The sequence below is a fragment of the Schistocerca cancellata genome, chromosome 8 (genome assembly GCF_023864275.1).
Source record: "Schistocerca cancellata isolate TAMUIC-IGC-003103 chromosome 8, iqSchCanc2.1, whole genome shotgun sequence".
Taxonomy (NCBI): Eukaryota; Metazoa; Arthropoda; class Insecta; order Orthoptera; family Acrididae; genus Schistocerca; species Schistocerca cancellata.
In genome coordinates this window covers 299,994,610-300,017,420 of record NC_064633.1, presented here as the reverse complement: position 1 = coordinate 300,017,420, position 22,811 = coordinate 299,994,610, and the positions used below count along the sequence as shown (strand labels likewise).

At 44.0% G+C, this 22,811-nt stretch overlaps 1 protein-coding gene across 1 annotated transcript in view; it reads left to right on the top strand.

The window, feature by feature from the left end:
* LOC126095533 (protein O-mannosyl-transferase TMTC1-like) overlaps positions 1–22,811 on the top strand; it is a 337,583-nt gene that overhangs the window by 300,672 nt on the left and 14,100 nt on the right. Inside the window, exon 13 of the mRNA XM_049910315.1 lies at positions 7,155–7,302. Coding sequence (XP_049766272.1) covers positions 7,155–7,302 — 148 coding nt within the window. The remainder of the gene's footprint in view (positions 1–7,154; positions 7,303–22,811) is intronic.

The following is a 22,811-nucleotide window of genomic DNA, read 5'->3' as shown; positions in this document are numbered from 1 at the left end:
TGTGATTACCGGGCTAGTATCCACGTTTCGTCTTAGTTACACAATCACCACACATTTAGAAAAAGTACTCACACATTGCCATGGGCTAACATTTAGACGCAGATAGATCGCTGCACAAATTCCGTCCCAGGGGAGATGACGGTGCCAGCAGCAAAGGAATCCGGCCACCCTCTAGTACCAACGTTGCCAAACCCGATTAACATGCACACCCCGTGAAGACAAAGAATAAGGTCATGAAAAAGAAGAAGAATCAGTTTTTAGTCTAAATGGTCGTCATAAGAAGCTTATCGTGTTACAACAGTAGAGCGTCAAGTCGCTGTCGAGCGCTGGTACATAAATATTCAAAGTCACACTTCGTTTGAATGATATTTCCTTCATCTGACTGTAATTGCATGCAGCTACACTTTGTCAAGTGCAGTCGTCGACAAGATCTATTGAGCTGGGTGTAGCAGCGTGTAGGTAAGTACAAAATAAAAGAAATGAATGGTAAACAGGTAGCAAACATGATTTCCAGCCGTGAAAAAATTGAAAAATTTGGCTGGAAGGCATGTTTTCTACCTGCTTGCCACACTATTCCTTCATTTTGTACTTATCTGCTCGCTTGGACACCTAGTTCAATAGATCTTGACGATCTATTGCGATTTATTGCAATTGATAAAGGCTTTAGGCCAAAATCATCATAGTACTATAAAAAAGAAGTTGTAGAGCTAAACAGCGGAAATATGAAATGTCACAGTTAACGGAAGGGAAGTGCAACTAGGGGACTTAATTTAATACCATCAATAGGGTTGTTAGGTAAGAGTTATTATATATTTACAGAAATAATAGGTAGCATTTAATCGTAACATTTGTTGTACAAACAGTTCACCAGAATGTTACAAGAGAGAACGCTCTCGTGAGGCAATCTGCCTGCTAAGTACTACTTAAATCAACTACATTGACGAAAAACTTGAACAAAACAAATTATATGTATTATTACACTAAGTAAATCACAAATACCAGAGGTTGAAAATACCGTTTCGGTTGTAAAGTTCTTTTATCATCACACGACCGGTTTCAGTCTGTTATAAGCCCATCTTCAGGTGTCGTACCTTGTTGATGTGACTGCCTGTTCTGCGCTCGCAGGTAGCACACCGCGCCTAGTACACGCCGACCGCCGCGCTCGGAGGTCACAGCAACAAGGTACGACACCTGAAGATGGGCTTGTAAGAGACCGAAACCGGCCGTGTGATAATATAAGAACTTTATAACTGACGCGTTATTTTCAACCTCTGGTATAATGCTCAATTGGGGATGTTCCACCAACATGATTGTTTGAAATTACAAATAGTATGAACTTTCCAACAAAACTGAAAGTAAAATGAAACCTGGGAATTAAATATCTCGAAAACGAATACCGTTAGATAAGTGCAATAAACAGTAAGTTTAGTGTGAAAGCTGTAAGAATTTTATACAGATATTATATATAAAGTTCAAAATAGTCCATAAAGCTGGTAAATGATGGCACTGCAGTCGCAATACGTAATGCCTACAAATACTGCACCGCAGTTCAGAAAGGTCGGTTCCACCATTAGAACGCGAACGGAGGTTAGCGTGCTGACCGATGTGGTTTAAATGATGTAGTCCATTGAACGACGAGTTTTTCTGCTACTGAAGAACCACAGGTCACCACACAGTTCTGCGGCAACAAGGCGTAGTTTGCAAACACGATTTTATGTTCCAAAAGAATCCGACGGGAAAACCATTCACAGGCTCGTCGACAAATATCAATGGGCAGGCAGCATGGTTGATCATCCAGCGGAGAAACCTGGTCACAACCACACCTGAAAAAGTTGTCACAGTTTCTGTAATTATTCAGTAATATCCAAGGAAACCCGTCTGAATAATTGCAACAGAGGCTGGTTTAAAGCGATCCAGCACGCATTGCATACTGAGACAGATCCTGCAAGTGCTAAGATAGAGCCTACACATATCTCCATTCAAAATCCAACGCCATAAATCTATACCAGTACGAACTATGCGACAGAGGACTGACTTTGCGAATATTCTCACAATGATTGATAAGAAGGATTTAATTGTGGTTGCATCTCATTCATAGACGATGCACACCTCCGCCTGAACAGAGTCATTTATACATAAAAAACCTAGCGACTTTGAGGTATCGACAATCCCCATTTTTCTGAATCGAAAGCACTATATTCTTCCACAGTTACTATTTGTGCTGTGGTGGGCTGCTGAGAACAATAATGCATTGTTGGTCCTTTTTGATGTGAGAACGCTCACTAGTGAACGTTACGTTGGAATTTTGGAACAATGTGTCGTCACACAGCTAGAGTTGGAGGCTGCACCAGCTGCCGAGTGGTTTATGCAAGAAGGGGCCACAGCACATCGCACCGTACAGTTGTTTCACTTTCTTGATGAACAATTCGGAAATAGAGCCATTGCGTTGGTTTATAGCTAAGTTACTGAAGCAAGGTGGATTGTCTTCCATATTGCCCCGCCGTGATTCCTTGTGACTACATTTTGTGGGGCATATTGAAAGACACTGGTTAATGGAAGCATCCCACCACGCTGGACGAGCTTGAATAAGCGATCTGTGTAGCATCATTTTCCACTGAGCCGGTATCGTACGTGATGACAAATTTCATTGTTCGTTTGCACCACCTTCTGTCTGCTAGAGATAGATATTTCGAATAGCCTACGATGTGACTGCAAAAGCTGATTGCAGAAGACGAGTTTAATTATGCCAGTTGATACTGTACGAGCTGCACGGCGTACCACAACATCTGCTAGCAACTTTTCAAGCAGTTTCGAAACTTGTGTACAAAATTCTTACAGCTTTTACAATCAACATGTCTCTTCTTGCATTCATCTGTTTGAGTTATTTAATTTTGAAATTGGGAACTCCTTCACTGTATAGCTTTCTGATGTGTGGTAAAAATCAGATTTTCTTTGCTTCCTGTAAATAAAGTAGGTGACACTCACGGATTGGGACCTACACCTGTTCCGACTGGCCGCCGACTCCCTACAGGGCGTTAGGAGAAGCGATCTGTGATCGTGGGACATGCGAGCGCCAGGTCACCAGTCCCTCCAGCCATTAGTGCCAGTAGATGAGTCCTGCTGCCACTGTTTCTTTATTCAAACAGCTCCTCATTTGCACTCCCTACGTCAGAAATAAATCCGAAGGAGTCCCGGAATCGAGCGCAGGTCTTCCCACAGCGAAGACAGCGACACTAACCGTTCTGGTAATGAGACAGTGCTGATCCGCGTAAATAATTTAATAGTGCCTGGACGATTACATCAGAACATGAAAGACTAAGAGCTATGAGTTCAGAAAATATTCCGAGAATTTCTCTTCTTTACTACACTCCTGGAAATGGAAAAAAAGAACACATTGACACCGGTGTGTCAGACCCACCATACTTGCTCCGGACACTGCGAGAGGGCTGTACAAGCAATGATCACACGCACGGCACAGCGGACACACCAGGAACCGCGGTGTTGGCCGTCGAATGGCGCTAGCTGCGCAGCATTTGTGCACCGCCGCCGTCAGTGTCAGCTAGTTTGCCGTGGCATACGGAGCTCCATCGCAGTCTTTAACACTGGTAGCATGCCGCGACAGCGTGGACGTGAACCGTATGTGCAGTTGACGGACTTTGAGCGAGGGCGTATAGTGGGCATGCGGGAGGCCGGGTGGACGTACCGCCGAATTGCTCAACACGTGGGGCGTGAGGTCTCCACAGTACATCGATGTTGTCGCCAGTGGTCGGCGGAAGGTGCACGTGCCCGTCGACCTGGGACCGGACCGCAGCGACGCACGGATGCACGCCAAGACCGTAGGATCCTACGCAGTGCCGTAGGGGACCGCACCGCCACTTCCCAGCAGATTAGGGACACTGTTGTTCCTGGGGTATCGGCGAGGACCATTCGCAACCGTCTCCATGAAGCTGGGCTACGGTCCCGCACACCGTTAGGCCGTCTTCCGCTCACGCCCCAACATCGTGCAGCCCGCCTCCAGTGGTGTCGCGACAGGCGTGAATGGAGGGACGAATGGAGACGTGTCGTCTTCAGCGATGAGAGTCGCTTCTGCCTTGGTGCCAATGATGGTCGTATGCGTGTTTGGCGCCGTGCAGGTGAACGCCACAATCAGGACTGCATACGACCGAGGCACACAGGGCCAACACCCGGCATCATGGTGTGGGGAGCGATCTCCTACACTGGCTGTACACCACTGGTGATCGTCGAGGGGACACTGAATAGCGCACGGTACATCCAAACCGTCATCGAACCCATCATTCTACCATTCCTAGACCGGCAAGGGAACTTGCTGTTCCAACAGGACAATGCACGTCCGCATGTATCCCGTGCCACCCAACGTGCTCTAGAAAGTGTAAGTCAACTACCCTGGCCAGCAAGATCTCCGGATCTGTCGCCCATTGAGCATGTTTGGGACTGGATGAAGCGTCGTCTCACGCGGTCTGCACGTCCAGCACGAACGCTGGTCCAACTGAGGCGCCCGGTGGAAATGGCATGGCAAGCCGTTCCACAGGACTACATCCAGCATCTCTACGATCGTCTCCATGGGAGAATAGCAGCCTGCATTGCTGCGAAAGGTGGATATACACTGTACTAGTGCTAACATTGTGCATGCTCTGTTGCCTGTGTGTATGTGCCTGTGGTTCTGTCAGTGTGATCATGTGATGTATCTGACCCCAGGAATGTGTCAATAAAGTTTCCCCTTACTGGGACAATGAATTCACGGTGTTCTTATTTCAATTTCCAGGAGTGTATAATTATCATAAAACCAATTGACAGCGCCTGCCGTAAACTATAACATATAGATTTTGTTTCACTTAAAATATTGTTTTATTGTTGTTATACTGTGCACTTTCTTGCACTGAGAAAAAGAAATTCATTGGTTATGTTACTGACTATGATCAGTGGCAAAGCCTACTTTTGTTACACTTGGAGTCACCATACATGAGCAGAATATACAGTATCTGTCTATTGGCGCAACAGCTGCATATTAATTTTCAGCCACAAAATAATTATTCTGTAATACCTGTTTTATTTTCACAGCAAATCGTACCAATGGAAGTATCGACTAACTTAAAGACTAGCTAGAGGAGCAAGTACAAGTAAAGCACAATATCATCCAGCCTTTTTGCTTCGACTGTCGACTCTTGCTCCAGTCCTCATTCCGAAGCAATCGACGAACATTTGCTGCAGCACCTGCTCGCAGAACTTTGATGTTCTATGATACCGCAGCGAAGTCGTACCCAGTGTTGAAGATTAGTGAGCAATGTAGGCAGCAGATATATGGACCTGGCGCACGGTTGCCAAATAAGCTACTTACGCTGTTCGTAAGCAGTCGCTTTTACGATGCTTATTACGAGGAGAACACGACGAATACCATAACCTGACTTCCCAGAAACGTCGCTCATTGAAAGAGGTGTCAAAATAGGAACACGTGTCTCGGCTTATCCACACATACTCGACCGTTTCAGAGAAAATGAGTTCAAAGTATACGAGGTATTATACAATATGCCTTCTAGCGAGTAAATGAGTCAATCGAAGCGGTCGCACAGTGGCTAGTGCCGCGACTTCACATCTTTCTGCCCCGTGTTCGAAACTCGATTATTATTTTTACTTTTCTTTTTCTTTTATCCACCCATGTCCGTAGGAGATCAGTACACGAATGTTTTCTAGTTTATAATTAACTAACGTTGCCGTTTCTCGTCTACTGATTGTATGTCTGGGGAACAAATTAAGACAAAATGAATGAAAAATTATTTGAAAACGTTCTCAGTGAAAAATCTTGATTCATGGTCAACTGAAAGCGCCAGTTTTCGCTAAAGGGATCTGTTATGCATGGTTTGCCGTGAAATTATTACCAAAATGTGAAATCTTCAACAGCGTTAACGACGCTTCTTCCCGAGTGAGATTCATACGATGAAATATCAGTGTGGCAAACCTGCCTTCGAGCTATGCTTGTGGTGTTCGGAATTTTCTGTCTCGAAAATTTCTACGGTTGGAATCATCCAAGGGAATGAATCAAATCTTCCTGAAGAATAAACGTAGGACTAAAATATAAGAATTAATGGAGGAATGAAATATAAGAATATAAGAATTTAAAAAGTTTGTAGACCCGGAAAATACCATACAGACATATATTATATAATAAATGTATGACATTCATGGCACTATGGGTCGGTCCTGCAAGCGTGGCTCGGATAGCCGAAGCTGTTAACGTGCCCGTTCGTGACAAATGGAGAATCTGGTATCGAGTCCGGGTGCAACAAAAATTTTCATGTGCCATCTTCATACCTAGTGTAACTAAAGTTTGAAAGGTATCGCAGCTACGTCACTAATGTCTGTTTCTTCAGACAATGAAAAAATAAAAGAAAAAAGACTTGTTGTGAAAGCCAGTTGTAATTTTGCGTTTAATATGAAGCCCTTCTAACCCCTAACTTCATAAGAGAGATTTGTGTAGTAATCTTGTGCGGACATGAGTAGACATCAGAAATAAAATGAAATAAATATTAACAATAATCAGGTTTAGAACACTTAGTGCAAAAGTGAGGTGCCGAGTCGCTAGCTTCTTTGGCGCGCAAAAAGACATCAAAATTACATCGATAACTGTCGTATTCTCAGAAACGGTCGTTTACCTTCGGACAAGCTGAGACACACATTTGCTTGTTTTGATTCCTTTTCCGCTAAGCGAATTTTCTTGGATATCCGATTATGGCACTAGCCGTGTTCTGTTCGTTCGACGAAATCGTACTAGAAATGACGCTGTGGCAACAGTATGCATCTGCAGTCGCGGGCCAAGGACCGAAGGGAAAAGTGTTTTCTTCGTGAGCGGGTGATAGAAACACAAGAGATACGAGAACTCATGTACATCTTATGCTTGGCCTGCTCTCCAGTTTGTATTTTTTTCCAGTCAGAATTTTGGTCCCCTTTGTTCCTGCTCCCTTGGTAGCACCCTATCTTACCACCTCCTCTGTATGGCCCTGGCTGTTGGGTATTCATGGTATTTTAAGACATTTAAAGACTAATAACAGAGCAACGTTTCGACATGCATCACTCTTTTGGTGACTGAATGGTGCAGCACTTATAGCAGAAGCTGAGACGTGCGGCGGTTTGCTCCGCAGGAGCCTGGCGATGTCTCCACAACACCGTGGCGGCCTCGTCTACACGGGGGACCTGCTCTTGCGGTCGTGGCAGCTGGGCTCCGCCTACCACCAGGAGAACGTCCCTTCTCATCCTCCTAGGAACGCGGACGACACCTACAGGGAACATGTGAGTGGCTGCATGGGTTTCTTCTCCGATAACGAAAAATTGTACACTATGTCTCTATTGATTAATGATCAGCTATCTGAAACAGTGAAGGTCTTTCTCTCCCTTTTGGCCAGCAGGTATCATAAAAATGTGGTGATATAATGACTCGTAGACAGACCCATTATGATACAGAAAACCTGAAGCGACACGATATGCGATACGCCACGTTGAGTTACGAGCAGGCAGTGTTAAGTAGTGGACGTGCGGCTGTAGTGTGTCAACGTTATTGAGTCACAAATTGCAATGGAGCAATGTCTCTGAATCAAGTGTTATAGAAGCCCTAACACTGTTTTGAAGAAGATAAACATTCATGCTAAGTACCTACAGCACACCTTGACCCCCTAGAAAAACGCCGACGTGTGGACGCCTTCCATAACTTGACTGACATGATAAACCTGGACAGTTCTTTTCTGGAAAAGGTAACTACGGAAGTCGACGCTTGGTGGTGTCAACAAGAATCTACCAGAAAACGACAACGATGCAGAATATGAACCTGATGGTTTGCAAAGATCGAAGAAGGTAAGAATGAGACGCACGAGGAGAACGACCTACAGAACAAGGACTTTTCTGAAAGTTTCACATGGTTATACGAACTTTCTGTGGGGACGACTAAGTGGAACACCTGAAACATTAAACAGGGTCTTAACTTTGATTTATTTTTTACTAATCCAGCCTCGAAACTTTTGGTGCTGACGGGGTATATTCGACAGACGCGCAAGCCCGTCTGTAAACTTCTCTCCCAAACAGTGTAGAATGCTGTTACTTTCCATTACTGTTAAACATCGAAATTGGCCCGACATTCTTCCAACTGAGAACAATCAACTTACAGGTATGTACAATATATTGTGTCGCTTGCCAAGAATTAAACCTTCCTGAAGTCGACGTGCATTCGAACCCTTCTCTCGCTGATGCATCTAATAATGCTCTACTACAGCAAATGCTCACATTATTTGCAATTGGTCCAAAAAGTGGTTTCGAAGAATAGAAAGATTACATGGGTGAAGACGTTATACAGCATTTCCAACTATGAATGTAAATCCAGACATTCAGTTCACACCAAACGCGTGTAATGAGACACTGGTTTCAATTGAGGGCGTGTGTTGGGCTATCTTTAAAAAAGCGCTGGTACAACTAGGAATGAGTGGACCGATTCTGCTTCATGTGACCTTTACGATTACTATTATCAAAGAGAAACACACTTTGATGACCAGTTGGTTACACTTATACAAACGAATCATCCTAAACCGCTTCATGAACAACACATAGCCTACGAGTGAACTATGTACGTAATTAAAAGACAAAGAGACGAACCGTATATCCTAGACGCGTCCGGCGGCACAAGAAAGATTTCCGTCATTTCACTTAAGTCGGCAACCATTAAATCACGAAAAAATGTTGCACTGGAAATGGCATAATCTGAATATACAGCAAAGGTTTTGGATGGAATTGCCACTGACTATGTTAATCACAGAGATACCAACATGCAATATCAACAAAAATTCGGGCATGAATAAAGTACTGCGTACAAGCGCCTGATCACACAACAGAATACTTGAGAAAAAATGAACAGCTCTTCAATTATCTCTACTAGGTATATCGCATTTAACAGCCGATGATGAACCTAATACATGTCAAAGATCATCGCTTTTAAGGTGATTCATGCAGAAATTTGATAGATCCATTGAGAGTTTCGCAAAACTATTGCACGATACTGCGAATGGGAAAATGGAAATCGATTAATCCACATAACGCATCACATAGTCAAAACTTCTATAAAATGATAGCAATAATAGATGAACTCATTCAAAAAGTTTTCTCAAATATCGCACCGAATAACAGAACTCATCCATGGCCCGCGCATTTGTTATATTAGCATCCGAAAACCACAATGTCATTGCCTAAAATTTCAGCATTTAAAACGAAATACCCGGTGAAGTAACGATACAGTAATGAATAATGATGAAGCTGTCGGTTACCCAACTGAACTGAATTCACTGAATTGATCTGCCAACATGCTGCCACATTATTCAACAATGAAAATCCGCATGCTTGTCATCCTTCCTTAAAACAAAAATTCACCATGACTTTGCAGTGGTACGAGGCTTTTAGTGACAAATATAATGAACTTCATGATGGAAGTTACAATATTAAACCGAAAATTTACAAGTGAAGGTATGCTGCCACGCATCCCAAAGATTCATACAGACGTGTCATACCAGTTCAGACGCTTGCAGTTTTCGATGAAAATCACCATCACAAAACACAGGATCAATCTTTACAAGTGTGTGGTCTATACCTGTATTTAGCAAATCCCTGCTTCTCCGACGAACAGCGGTATGTGGTCTGCTAACGCATCGGTTGGAGAAAAAATTGTACTGTTTGTCCAAAAGCACTTAAATTAACAAAATTCAAACACAAATATTTCCTTTCTTTGAGTGGCATTGCAATTCAAGTCTTTTACTCGATAGTCATGTAATGAAATTCACTTCAACACTCATCTGCGAATTAGTCATTGTGGCTCGTAAGGTTTAGACACCTAGCCTCCACGATAGAATGTTATAACGAGCTTACACGCAATATCAATGAATGATAAAAATCCTTGTTATAGTATAACGCAAATGTCAGCCACTACTTTAATTAACTAAGTAAGTGTGAAAATCTTCTTCACTCGCTGCATTGAACTTTCGATATTTTTCGTAACTATTATTTATTTAAGAAATATAACATCACCCTCTTTGTTAATAACGCCAGTTTTCATTTTTATGAATTACAGCGTCAGTAAAGCAGTAGATCGGCAACAGAATATCAAGAAATCCCAACATGCGACGAAAAGTCAACACATAGACGCCGGTGAATCCAAACCGATATTTGCATGATACAGCCAAGGAAATGTCTAGATAGCCAGAGGTTAGGATTCATATTACATCAAAAACAATACGTCAGGTTTCATTCCATGTGAACAGTAGTGACCCACGACCTTGATGTAATCCAGAACAAAAGGAAGATCCCGTCCGGTCATCCTGATTTTGGTTTTCCGTGATTTCCCTAAATCGCTTCAGGCAAATGCCGGGATGGTTCCCTTGAAAGGGCGCGGCCGAATTCCTTCCTCATCCTTCCCTGTCCGATGGGACCGATGACCTCGCTGTTTGGTCCCCTCCCCCAAATCAACCAATCAACCAGAAAGATGATCAGTATCGGTCGTAATGTCTTCTCTATGTTTTTGTCGATCTAGATTTCAGCTGACTACCTGCAACCCGTTAATAATGGCAGATCTCCCTTAAAATACAGATGACATTACGACAGATACTGAACTTTCTTCTGCCCCAAATACCGAAACAGCTATCAGGTACTTATATGATTCAAGCAATCCCGACCAACCATGGACCTTGACACAATGGAGTGGCTTTCATGTTTCGACACGGATAGCAAAATCATACGTGCAGTCACGTCGGAGAGGTATATGCAGAGGAATACGTAACCAGTGTTTTCCCAACATATTTCAGTAGTTTCAGAGCAGCAGTCTGGATAACTGACAGGCCAGGAGTAAGAGAATTAGCCATTTGGAATTTATATGGAAGCAGAGAAATCAAGTGAAAGCAAGAAGGTACTACAATTTTTTTTTTTTCCAAAAGACATTCAGTTCTGCTATACGGTCTACTGATGATGGCAGACTCTTGCATAATACCGTCCAGATTTGAAAGACATGCCCGGGAGGAGACTTCTCAGAAGGATGTAGAAACAAATCTGACATTGTATGGGTCAGAGGGTGGAAATTAGGTTTCAAAAAAGGGTCAAAGTTTGTCGTTCTGGTCTTCAGTCGGAAGATTGTCCTGAAACAGCTCTGCACGACTGTCTATTCAGTGCTAGTCTCTTCATCTCAAAATAATTGCTGCAACGTTCATCCATTTCAATTTGCTTCCACGAAAGGAATTCGTGGCGGACCGCACCAAAACAGTCAAAAGACCGATGAGTGAAAAAATAAAGTGTCTATCCCTTATTCTCCATCTACAGGTTCTACATTTCCCATCCTCACAGAAACACACACACACACACACACACACACACATATATATATATATATATATATATATATATATATATATACCCTTCTCATAGCAAACTGGCAATTCCTTGAAAAATCAGAATGTACGTCGACGACATCCTATTCCCCGGTTTGTTGCCCTTAAAGGCAGGCACAGATGTCGGTAACGGAGGTGGCAGATTCTGGTTCATTGGCAGGATACTTGGAAAACGCAGTCAATACGTATAAGGGTTTGCTCACTGATCAGTTATTCGCCCCGTCTCAGAATATTGTTATTGTGTGTGGGACTTGCACCAAATATGATTAACAAGGGATACTGGACGTATATGGAGAACAACGGCACAAATGCTGACAGGTCTGTTTCGCCCATGGGACAACGAAATAGAAACGTTGAGAAACCTACGATACTGCGAAAGCCCACTTACAAAGTTACAAAAACTGTTATTAAGTAAAATATATGGAAGTATCTTCCAGTCGCCTAGCATCATTCATGTATGGATCCTGAAGGCAAGATTGTATCAGAGTATGCATAGAGGCAGCCATCTCCATGAGCGACTGGAAGGGGGAGAAACGCTTATATGCGTACTAGGGTAAGTACCTTCTTCCATGTGCTTCACAGTTGCTTGCAGAGTATCTATATAGACGTCGACTCCTCGTTAAGTTAAAATTTTGGAACGAGTACACAACATTATGTAACAAGTGGCAGTTTCTCAAACTTGCTGAATTCAGAATGAAATTTTCACTCTACAGAGGATTGGGAGCTGATCAGAAAATAGTGGCACATTAAAATTGTGTACCGGACGGAGACTCGAACTAGTGAACTTTGCTTTTAGTGGACTAGTGCAGAACCAACTGTGCTTCCCAAGCGAGACTCACGACCCGTCCTCACAGCTGTAATTCCACCAGTAACTGCCTCATCTCCTACCTTCCAAACATCACAGAAGTTCTCCTGCGAAACTTGCAAGACTAGTACACCTGGAAGAAATGATGTGGTGGAGATATGGCTTAACCACAGCCTGGGATATGTGTCCAGAATGAAATTTTCGCTCTTCAGAGGAGTGTGCGCTGATCAGAAACTTCTTGGCAGATTAACCTCCACACACAGTTTCAACCTGCAGTAAGTTTCACTTGTTGAATTATACAAAACCACTTTCTGAAGGAAAATGTAGTATACGATTTTCGATCATAGAAAAACACTTGCTTCTCATGTCAGTCCACCTCCCCTTTCTCTCCCTCTCTCTCTCTCTCTCTCCCTCCCTAGACAAGCATACACACACACACACACACACACACACACACACACACACACACACACACACAAATCAAATAATTATTTAAACTTTTATGCCAGGAGATCTACGACAGGCACTCGCAGAAAATACTGGATGTTGGCACCACACTGGAGAAAAACAAAACCGTGAACAAATGAGCGGCGACGATGAATGGCGACTCTCGGTGAGCATGGCGACATAATTTTACTCATGGATCGCTCTTTTTGTGTGAAAATGTGTTATTAGATGTGATACTGAAGTCTAAAAGAGTGAAAATCTGTATATAATTACATCCAAAAAAGCAGAACACCAACTATTTGCACAGTGGGACGGAAACGTAAATATGGGACGTACAACACTTCTCCTCTCGGTCAAACTCTTTAAAGAAATTATTCCGACCGATAGCAAAAACAAAAGACAAACGCAAATGTTATAGTTTTTAGGCCTAAAACACACATTTTCTATTTCCACTCATATTACGAGCTTCTAGATGTTGTAGAGGGAAATCAGGCCTAAAATACAGGATGTTTCACAATTCCAATTACAGGCTTCTGGGGATTGTAGAGGATACTTAGTCGATAGTAAATTTTCTTGAGACCGAGAATCACACGTTTACGAATCAGCGTGGCTCTAGAAGGCACAGCTCGCGCGAAACTCAGCTTGCCGTTTTCTCAGAGTCAGGAGTGCCGCAGGGAGGTGTCACTGGACCGCTTCTCTACATACATAAATGATAGGGCGAACAGGGTGCGCAGCAGTTTGTGGTTGTTTGCAGATGATGCTGAGGTGTGTGGTAAGGTGTCGATGTTAAATGACTGTAGGAGGATACAAGATACCTAGACAAAATTCCTAGATGGTTTGATGAATGGCAACTAGTTCTAAATTTAGGAAAATGTAAGTTGATGTTGATCGGTAGGAAAAACAAATCAGTAATGTTCCGACATGGCATTAGTAGTATCCTGCACGACACACTCACGTCGTTCGAATATCTGGAGATCACGTTGCAAAGTGCATATGAGGATTGTGGGCGAAAAGGCGAGTAATCGACTTCGGTTTAGTGGGAGAATTCTAGGAATGTGCGGTTCATCTGTAAAGAAGATGGCACGTAGGATGCTAGCGCGACCTATTCTTGAGACTGCTCGAATGTTTGGGATCCGTTCAAATGGTTCAAAAGGCTCTGAGCACTATCGGACTTAACATCTGTGGTCATCAGTCCCCTAGAACTTAGAACTACTTAAACGTAACTAACCTAAGGACATCACACACACCCATGCCCGAGGCAGGATGCGAACCAGCGACCGGAGTGGTCACGCGGTTCCCGACTGAAGCGCCTAGACCGCACGGCCACACCGGCCGGCTTGGGATCCGTCCAGGTCGGATTAAAGGAAGACATCGAAGCAATTCAGAGACGAGCTGTTACATTTCTTACTAGTAGATTAGAACAACATGCAAGTGTTACGGAGATGCTTCGGGAACTCAAATGGGAATCCCCGGTATGAGGGTGACATTCTTTTAGACGAACACTATTGAGGAAATTTAGAGAATCGGCATCTGAAGCTTACTGCAGAACGATTCTACTGCCTCCAACATATATTGCGAGTAAGGACAACGAAGATAGGACACGAGAAACTAGGGCTCATACAGAGGCCAATACATAGTCGTTTTTTCCCTCTTTCTGTTTGCTAGTGGAATAGGAAAGGAAATTACTGGTACTGTTACGGGCTACACACCGCCACTCGCCTTTGCGGAATATCTATGTAGACATAAATGTAGATAAACTTTGGATATCAAGACGCGTGATTGGATATGAAGTAAGTTTGAAGATCGGATCACTTTCGGATCTCCCGCACAACAGCAATGAGCTGAGACAATGAGCTGTCACCTGTATGCTCTACAGGAGCACAAAGTGTATCAGCAGCCATGCTTACGTACACACCGTTCAAAAATTATGTTGCGCGTCCGTGTGGCACCTCAGACAACCATCCCACTTGTTAACGTACTAGTGTCTCGCAGCAGTTGTTGTAGACGGACGAAAATGTTATATGATGGACGGAAGTGATTCGGAAAAAGTTCTCGACACATACGTTGTGAAACTCTACCATTACGTATCGACGTTAAATGGGAGGTTTCAAAGTGATCCGATTTTCAAATTTATTTTGTGTCCAAAACATACATTTCCGGACGTGCATAAGTCTTCTCATCAACCCCTAGAGCCTACATGAGGAATTTTGAAACATGCTGTAGAAAAACAACAATGAACTTCGTGTAATGTTTTTGGACAGATAAATCAAGACCTACATTAGATGACGCGTAAGTCTAGCAACATTTCTGGGTAAATATAAAACTGCAGTACCTTGCGTTTTGCTGATGGTGGAGTTTATAAAACCCTCCAAAATATAATTTTGTATATTAGGTTACTAATAATCCCTGTTCCAATACAATCATGCTGAGGATATCGTCCAGGAAGTTTCATAAAAACAAGAAGACACAGTAAATATTTACAAATAAAAACAAATAACCCAATATACCTTCGCCAAAAACCAAGCAATGTAGTGCTCATGGATGTGGAAGAAGTAAGAAGAAACCTCACACTTATTTTCATTGAAAAGGTAATAATTAACTTGTCACAAAGAGAGTGAAGAAAGCGTATGGGGCAGCATGTCTATCGAACGTACCCCTAAGTGTTTGTGATAATTTAAAAAATGTTCAAATGTGTGTGACTTCCTAAGGGACCAAACGACTTATGTCATCGGTCCCTAGACTTACACACTACTTAAACCAACTGAAACTAGCCTATGCTAACAACAATACACACACCCATTGTCGAAGGAGGACTCGAACCTCCGGTGGGAGTTGTCACGCAGTCCGTCACATGATGCCTCAAACAGCGAGGCCATTCCACCCGGCCATGTGATAATTCTTAGGCTGTTGCAGCCATACAGCCTCATCCGAACAAATTAATCAGCGCAGTAGAACGAGTTTCTTACCAAAAAATCCCGAAGGCTTCTCTTAAATTTAAGATTTTGTACTTAAATATTTTATGACTGTATGTTCATGAATAACGGATACCTTTCTGAACCAAAGTAAATTACTTCAAATTCTTATGAAGATCATGTTTATTTCTAGTATTAATACCGTGAACGAATCTGTTGGTTTGAAAAAGAGGTACAGTTTAAATGAGAAATTTCATTAAGTAATATATATGCTTGGCCCTTGTGACAGTATCCGTAGTTCCCTAAACAGGCGTTTGCGGGATGCTCTTGAGCTCACATCACAAAGAATTCTCATAACACAATTTTGGAGCTGGTGAACTTAAGCCCGTTCCCCCCTCAAGAAAAAAGAAGTACCGTATTGCATTATTAAACGAAAGTAAGCACAGTAATCTGTAACATATCTCTCATATATCTGTAACATGCTCTTCCCAACTGAGTTCATTATAAAGTTCTAATTCCAAGAATATGACTCTGTCAACTTTCAAATTGCACTTAGTTTGTAGCTTAATAAATGTCTCTTTCCTAATGATATCTTTGATTTCGTCAGAGTTGTAGGATTTGAATCATTTTGCAGCATTCCCTGTTACTCAGTAATATTCTAAATTACTTAAAAGTATATCGTGATGTACACAATCAAATACCTTTGACGGAACCAAAATATACCACCAGGCGCTTCAGTGTGGAACCGCGCGACCACTAACGTCGCAGGTTCGAATCCTGCCTAGGGCATGGAATTGTGTGATGTCCATAGGTTAGTTAGGTTTAAGTTGTTCTAAGTTCTAGGGGACTGATGACCTAGGATGTTAAGTCCCATAGTGCTCAGAGCCATTTGAACCACACCATCAGCCTATAATTTATTGTCTAAGTAATTAAGCACATTTTCGTCGTATGTTCATATCACATTCTCACTACCCGCACCCTTTAGTTAGATGATGATGATGATGATGTTTGGTGTGTGGGGCGCGTAACAGCGCGGTTATGAGCGCCTGTACACATTCCCAACCTTTTCTCAGTCCAATCTCGCCACTTCCAGTCATCTCGAGGCCGGTGCAAATCCCTGACCCCGCCGGGAATCGAACCCGGGACCCCGTGCTCGGAAAGCAACGACGCGACCGCGAGACCACACCCTGCGGACATTTAGTTTGAAATCCGATCTGTATCTGTGAAAATACATTATTTGTTATTTTATGATTGTCTATGTGACCATCCGGCCACCATGCGCTGTTGCCATTTTTCGGGATGCACTCAGCCTCGTGATGCCAATTGAGGAGCTTCTCGACCGAACAGTAGCGGCTCTGGTCAAAGAAAACCATCATAATGACCGGGAGAGCGGTGTGCTGACCACATGCCCCTCCTATCCGCATCCTCAAGCTGAGGATGACACGGCGGTCGGATGGTCCCGATGGGCCACTTGCGGCCTGAAGACGGAGTGTTTGTTTTTTTTTTAATGATCGTCTATGCGATCGGTCTGCAGCTGCGATGAATCTTTTGAATGATTTCGTGGTGCCATCAGCTACCAATCTCTTTATTCCAAGTACAATTGTACATTTTCAAAAAGGCCTCGAAAGTAACGTGCTCCTAAAATAGGGAAAGAGCTTTGCTAAATTGTTTTGTGATAAATACATGCAGTCATGGGATATAGGACGCGCATGGAGTAATGTATCACTAGAGAGCGTCCATAAAAGACTTGAAAGTGGCTCGAGAACGAAATTGTACGCAATTGTTTATGAAATAAAGAGAATGGCAGCTGAAGGCATCACGAAATCATTAAAAAAAACATTGTGAGGGGCGTCTCGAGCCATACCGCATGATCTGAACAGAAAATGCGAAGCCGCGTGCAGACACAGGCACGCGCCAGCGCCATTTCGCCGTTAACATATGCGGAGAATGGAAGAATCGGCACTTCTCACTGCGCGAGGGGGAAGGAGAAAGCGCTGCTCGGAGACAGCCAGCCGTCGCAATCAGGCGGCGAGGCGGCGGCGTCCTCTGGGCGAGGGAGCACTCCACCGCATTCCGGCACGGCGCGCTGGAGCAGCGAGTACCGGCCCATCCGTTCCCCGCCGCTATCCAATTAGGCGCTATTCTCGGAACGACCCGCATCTGCTTCCCCCGCAACGCCGGGGAAGTCCCGAATTCCTGCCGGCGCTCGCCGCCCGCATGCCGCGCCATTTGCTGCTCCTGTAGTTTGTCTTCTCGTCAGACAGTCGGCGCTTTCGCACGCGCCAGAATTCTTTTGTGCGCGCTCGCCTCGCCCTTAAGGCCCTCCCTGCCCGGGGCAAGGAGTTGCCGGTGGCGCGTCCGGCGCGGGGCCGCGGTCCGCCCCCGGCAGTCTGCGGGAGCCTGCCTTTCATCTTGCGCACACTAATCAAGTTCCCCACATCTCTTTGTGTCTGGCGCGTGTCCTACGGCTGCGCGAGCAGCGACAACGACGGGACGAGACGAGCTCTTCTGCAGCACCGTGGAAATATTAATTAAATACGGGCTGGTGTGGGGAGGAGACACCGCAGCAGGGCGGAGTGCGTCGGGTGACGCGAGGGCCGTTTCCATTCAGGAGCACAGCGAGAGAAAACTTGTGCGTCTCGGGTCGTGCGTTACTGTTACCACCGTGCGAAGTCTGTCAGTCTTCAAAATTCATATTGTGGGCAACGGTAAGGCAGTGTCAAAGTTGGTGCATAACGTTCAGGCTCTCTGACCTGAGTTCAATATGCTGTCCTCAAAAAGATCAAGACAACTCCTTCAGTGTTCGTTTGAAACAGGAACATCCGGTTTCCTTCTCCTGCACTGTCCAAAACGGACTGGAACACCAACTCTAATATAATCGTCAACGACACGCGAAAATTAAATCTTCGATTGTTTTTAACATAATTGAACAGCTTGTATCATCTTTGATATTATTAGATTTGTAGAATGACTGCGAAAAGGAAGGTTCAGACATGGATCCAGGTACGATTCTTTTTTTGGGGGGGGGGGGGGGGAAGTGTCTGCAGTTACTGATATGATCCGGTCCACCATGAACTCATTTGCTGTGTCAATCTCTTCACCTTGATCACCTCACAGTAGCGCTCGAACCTTACATGAGTCTTACATCATCAGCTCTTAACGCCCTTTTAATGAGCAACACCTGTTTATTATTTTAATAATGAAAATACACTACTGGCCATTAAAATTGCTACACCAAGAAGAAATGCAGATGATAAACGGGTATTCATTGGACAAATACATTATACTGGAACTGACACATGATTACATTTTTCACGCAATTTGGGTGCATAGATCCCGAGAAATCAGTACCCATTACAACCACCTCTGGCCGTAATAACGGCCTTGATATGCCTGGGCATTCAGTCAAACAGAGCTTGGATGGCGTGTACATGTACAGCTGCCCATGCAGCTTCAACACTATACCACAGTTCATCAAGGGCAGTGACTGGCGTATTGTGACGAGCCAGTTGCTTGGCCACCATTGACCAGACGTTTTCAATTGGTGAGAGATCTGGAGAGTGTGTTGGCCAGGGCAGCAGTCGAACATTTTATGTATCCAGAAAGGCCCGTACAGGACCTGCAACATGCGGTCGTGCACTATCGTGCTGAAATGTAAGGTTTCGCAGGGATCGAATGAAGGGTAGAGCCACGGGTCGTAACACACCTGAAATGTAACGTCCACTGTTCAAAGTGCCGTCAGTGTGAACAAGAGGTGACCGAGACGTGTAACCAATGGCACCTAATACCATCACGCCGGGTGATACGCCAGTATGGCGATGACTAATACACGCTTCCAATGTGCGTTCACCGCGATGTCGCCAAACACGGATGCGACAATCATAATGCTGCAAACAGAACATCGATTCATCCGAAAAAATGACGTTTTGCCATTCGTGCAACCAGGTTCGCCGTTGAGTACACCATCGCAGGCGCTCCTGTCTGTGATGCAGCGTCAAGGGTAACCGCAACCATGGTCTCCGTGCTGATAGTCCATGCTGCTGCAAACTTCATCGAACTGTTCGTGCAGATGGTTGTAGTCTTGCAAACGTCCCCATCTGTTGACTCAGGGATCGAGACGGGGCTGCACAATCCGTTACAGCCATGCGGATAACATGCCTGTCATCTCGACTGCTAGTGATACGAGGCCGTTGGAATCCAGTGCAGCGTTCCGTGTTTCCCTCCTGACCCCACTGATTCCATATTCTGTTAACAGTTATTGGATCTCGACCAACGCGGGCAGCAATGTCGCTATACGATAAACCGCAATCGCGATAGGCTACAATCCGACCTTTATCAGAGTCGGAACGTAATGGTACGCATTTCTCCTCCTTACTAGAGGCATCAGAACAAAGTTTCACCAGGCAACGTCGGTCGACTGCTGTTTGTGTATGAGAAATTGGTTGGAAACTTTCGTCATGTCAGCACGTTGTAGGTGTCGCCACTGGTGCCAACCTTATGTGAATGCTCTGAAAAGCTAATCATTTGCATATCACAGCATCTTCCTCTTGTCGGTTAAATTTCGCGTCTGTAGTACGTCATACTCGTGGTGTAGCAATATTAACGCCAGTAGTGTAGAATATGTAACAAACGATCAGAGAGTTTCCATCTGAGGTTGTCGTTGCAGCGTACATGGAACATGATGCAGCTCGAATGTCGATATATATGCACTGTCATGTAGGCAATACTTCGGTCTTTTCAATACGGGCGTGGTAAGTGCGGAAACGAGAACTATAGTGATGTCATTACCAAATGCATTCAAACAGGACCAACGTGCTATCTTTTCTTTGCTGCTGAAGGACAAGCAACAGTAGACATCAATTAGAGAGTGAAGAATGCGTTATGAGGCAGCATGTCTACCGAACGTCGCCATTGTGGAATGGTGCGCCAAGTTCATGCTGATGAAGATTTGACACAAGACGCCAGCCGACATAGGAGTTATGCAGAAGTTACACCACCTCAAGTGCGAGATACTCCTGCTCAGGCCTTATAGTCTTGATCTCTCCCCATGCAATTATCACGCCTTCGATCACTTAAAAAAGGCCTTGAAGGATCAACGATTCCTCTCAGACGTATATGTGTAGCATGCAGTTATAAACTTCTTGACACAGAAGGGTATGTTGTCTTATCCAAGGGGTATTTTCAACATGATGCGTCAGTGAGATAATTGCCTCAATGCTCACGGCGACTTTGCCTAATCAGCATACCGGTTCTGGACTGTACAGCTTTCAAAATTTTTATATCACCCCTTATACGAATATTATAATATAATACCAATAATTTGTTTATATCGGTGACTGACACATTAATTTACTGGAAATAAGAGAAATAAATCATATGAAAAGTATGCTTCCAAAAGTAAGAAGCATCCCATCAGTTTAAGGTCTATAACAGAAATAAAGTGTCACGACCTTGGCAAAGTCATATTTTCCAAAATGTGAGATCACAGCATTGACTGTTGTCGGTATTTCACTAAGGTCTAAGACTTCGAAGATACGTCTGAAGACGCTGGTTATGCGAGCATGTAAATGAGAGGTATGCTGTTTCTTCCAGTAGTTTCTGCCCTCGTTCCAGAAAGTTTTTCGTATTGGAAGGCTTCCGTCACTAAGCTGTTTATGGCTTGTCGGTTCTGCCAATGGATTCAGGAACTGTGTCTTATCTTTCGTTTGCAGCAGCCTGGGAATGGGTGTATGAGTAGTTTCATGCAACAAGTCAAAAATGTCAGTATGACACTGAATTGTGACTTTGCTTTAATAATCTGGAACCAGATGGTATCAAAGCTTTGCCTGCCTACAGGGGCCTGGTACTACTTCACAGGTTGTCTCTGAGTTGGCACATTTTTAAAATTCTTAGTAAAGGTGGGCAGCTGTCACCGAGAGTTTTACCAAAAGTTTTATTCATGCAAGTGTCTATGGTATGTCCCGCCCCTTCAACTCCCCACCACACACCATCATTATGCCACAGGAGAGCGCAAAACAGAAACACTGAAAAAGCGTAAGTACCCTTTGCTGCTTTGACTCTTGTTCATATCTCGTCTAATGGTACAGGACGGTCTACATCTACATCTACATCTACGTCCATACTCCGCAAGCCACCTGACGGTGTGTGGCGGAGGGTACCTTCAGTACCTCTATCGGTTCTCCCTTCTATTCCAGTCTCGTATTGTTCGTGGAAAGAAGGATTGTCGGTATGCCTCCGTATGGGCTCTAATCTCTCTGATTTTATCCTCATGGTCTCTTCGCGAGATATACGTAGGAGGGAGCAATATACTGCTTGACTCTTCGGTGAAGGTATGTTCTCGAAACTTCAATAAAAGCCCGTACCGAGCTACTGAGCGTCTCTCCTGCATAGTCTTCCACTGGAGTTTATCTATCATCTCCGTAACGCTTTCGCGATTACTAAATGATCCTGTAACGAAGCGCGCTGCTCTCCGTTGGATCTTCTCTATCTCTTCTACCAACCCTATCTGGTACGGATCCCACACTGCTGAGCAGTATTCAAGCAGTGGGCGAACAAGCGTACTGTAACCTACTTCCTTTGTTTTCGGATTGCATTTCCTTAGGATTCTTCCAATGAATCTCAGTCTGGCATCTGCTTTACCGACGATCAACATTATATGATCATTCCATTTTAAATCACTCCTAATGCGTACTCCCAGAAAATTTCTGGTATTAACTGCTTCCAGTTGCTGACCTGCTATTTTGTAGCTAAATGATAAAGGATCTATCTTTCTGTATATTCGCAGCACATTACACTTGTCTACATTGAGATTCAATTGCCATTCCCTGCACCATGCGTCAATTCGCTGCAGATCCTCCTGCATTTCAGTACAATTTTCCAATGTTACAACCTCTCGGTACACCACAGCATCATCTGCAAAAAGCCTCAGTCTTATGACACTCCCCTGCGGCACACCTGAAATCACTCATACTTCGGAAGACTTCTCTCCATTGAGAATAACATGCTGCGTCCTGTTATCTAGGAACTCCTCAATCCAATCACACAATTGGTCTGATAGTCCATATGCTCTTACTTTGTTCATTAAACGACTGTGGGGAACTGTATCGAACGCCTTGAGGAAGTCAAGAAACACGGCATCTACCTGTGAACCCGTGTCTATGGCCCTCTGAGTCTCGTGGACGAATAGCGCGAGCTGGGTTTCACATGACCGTCTTTTTCGAAACCCAT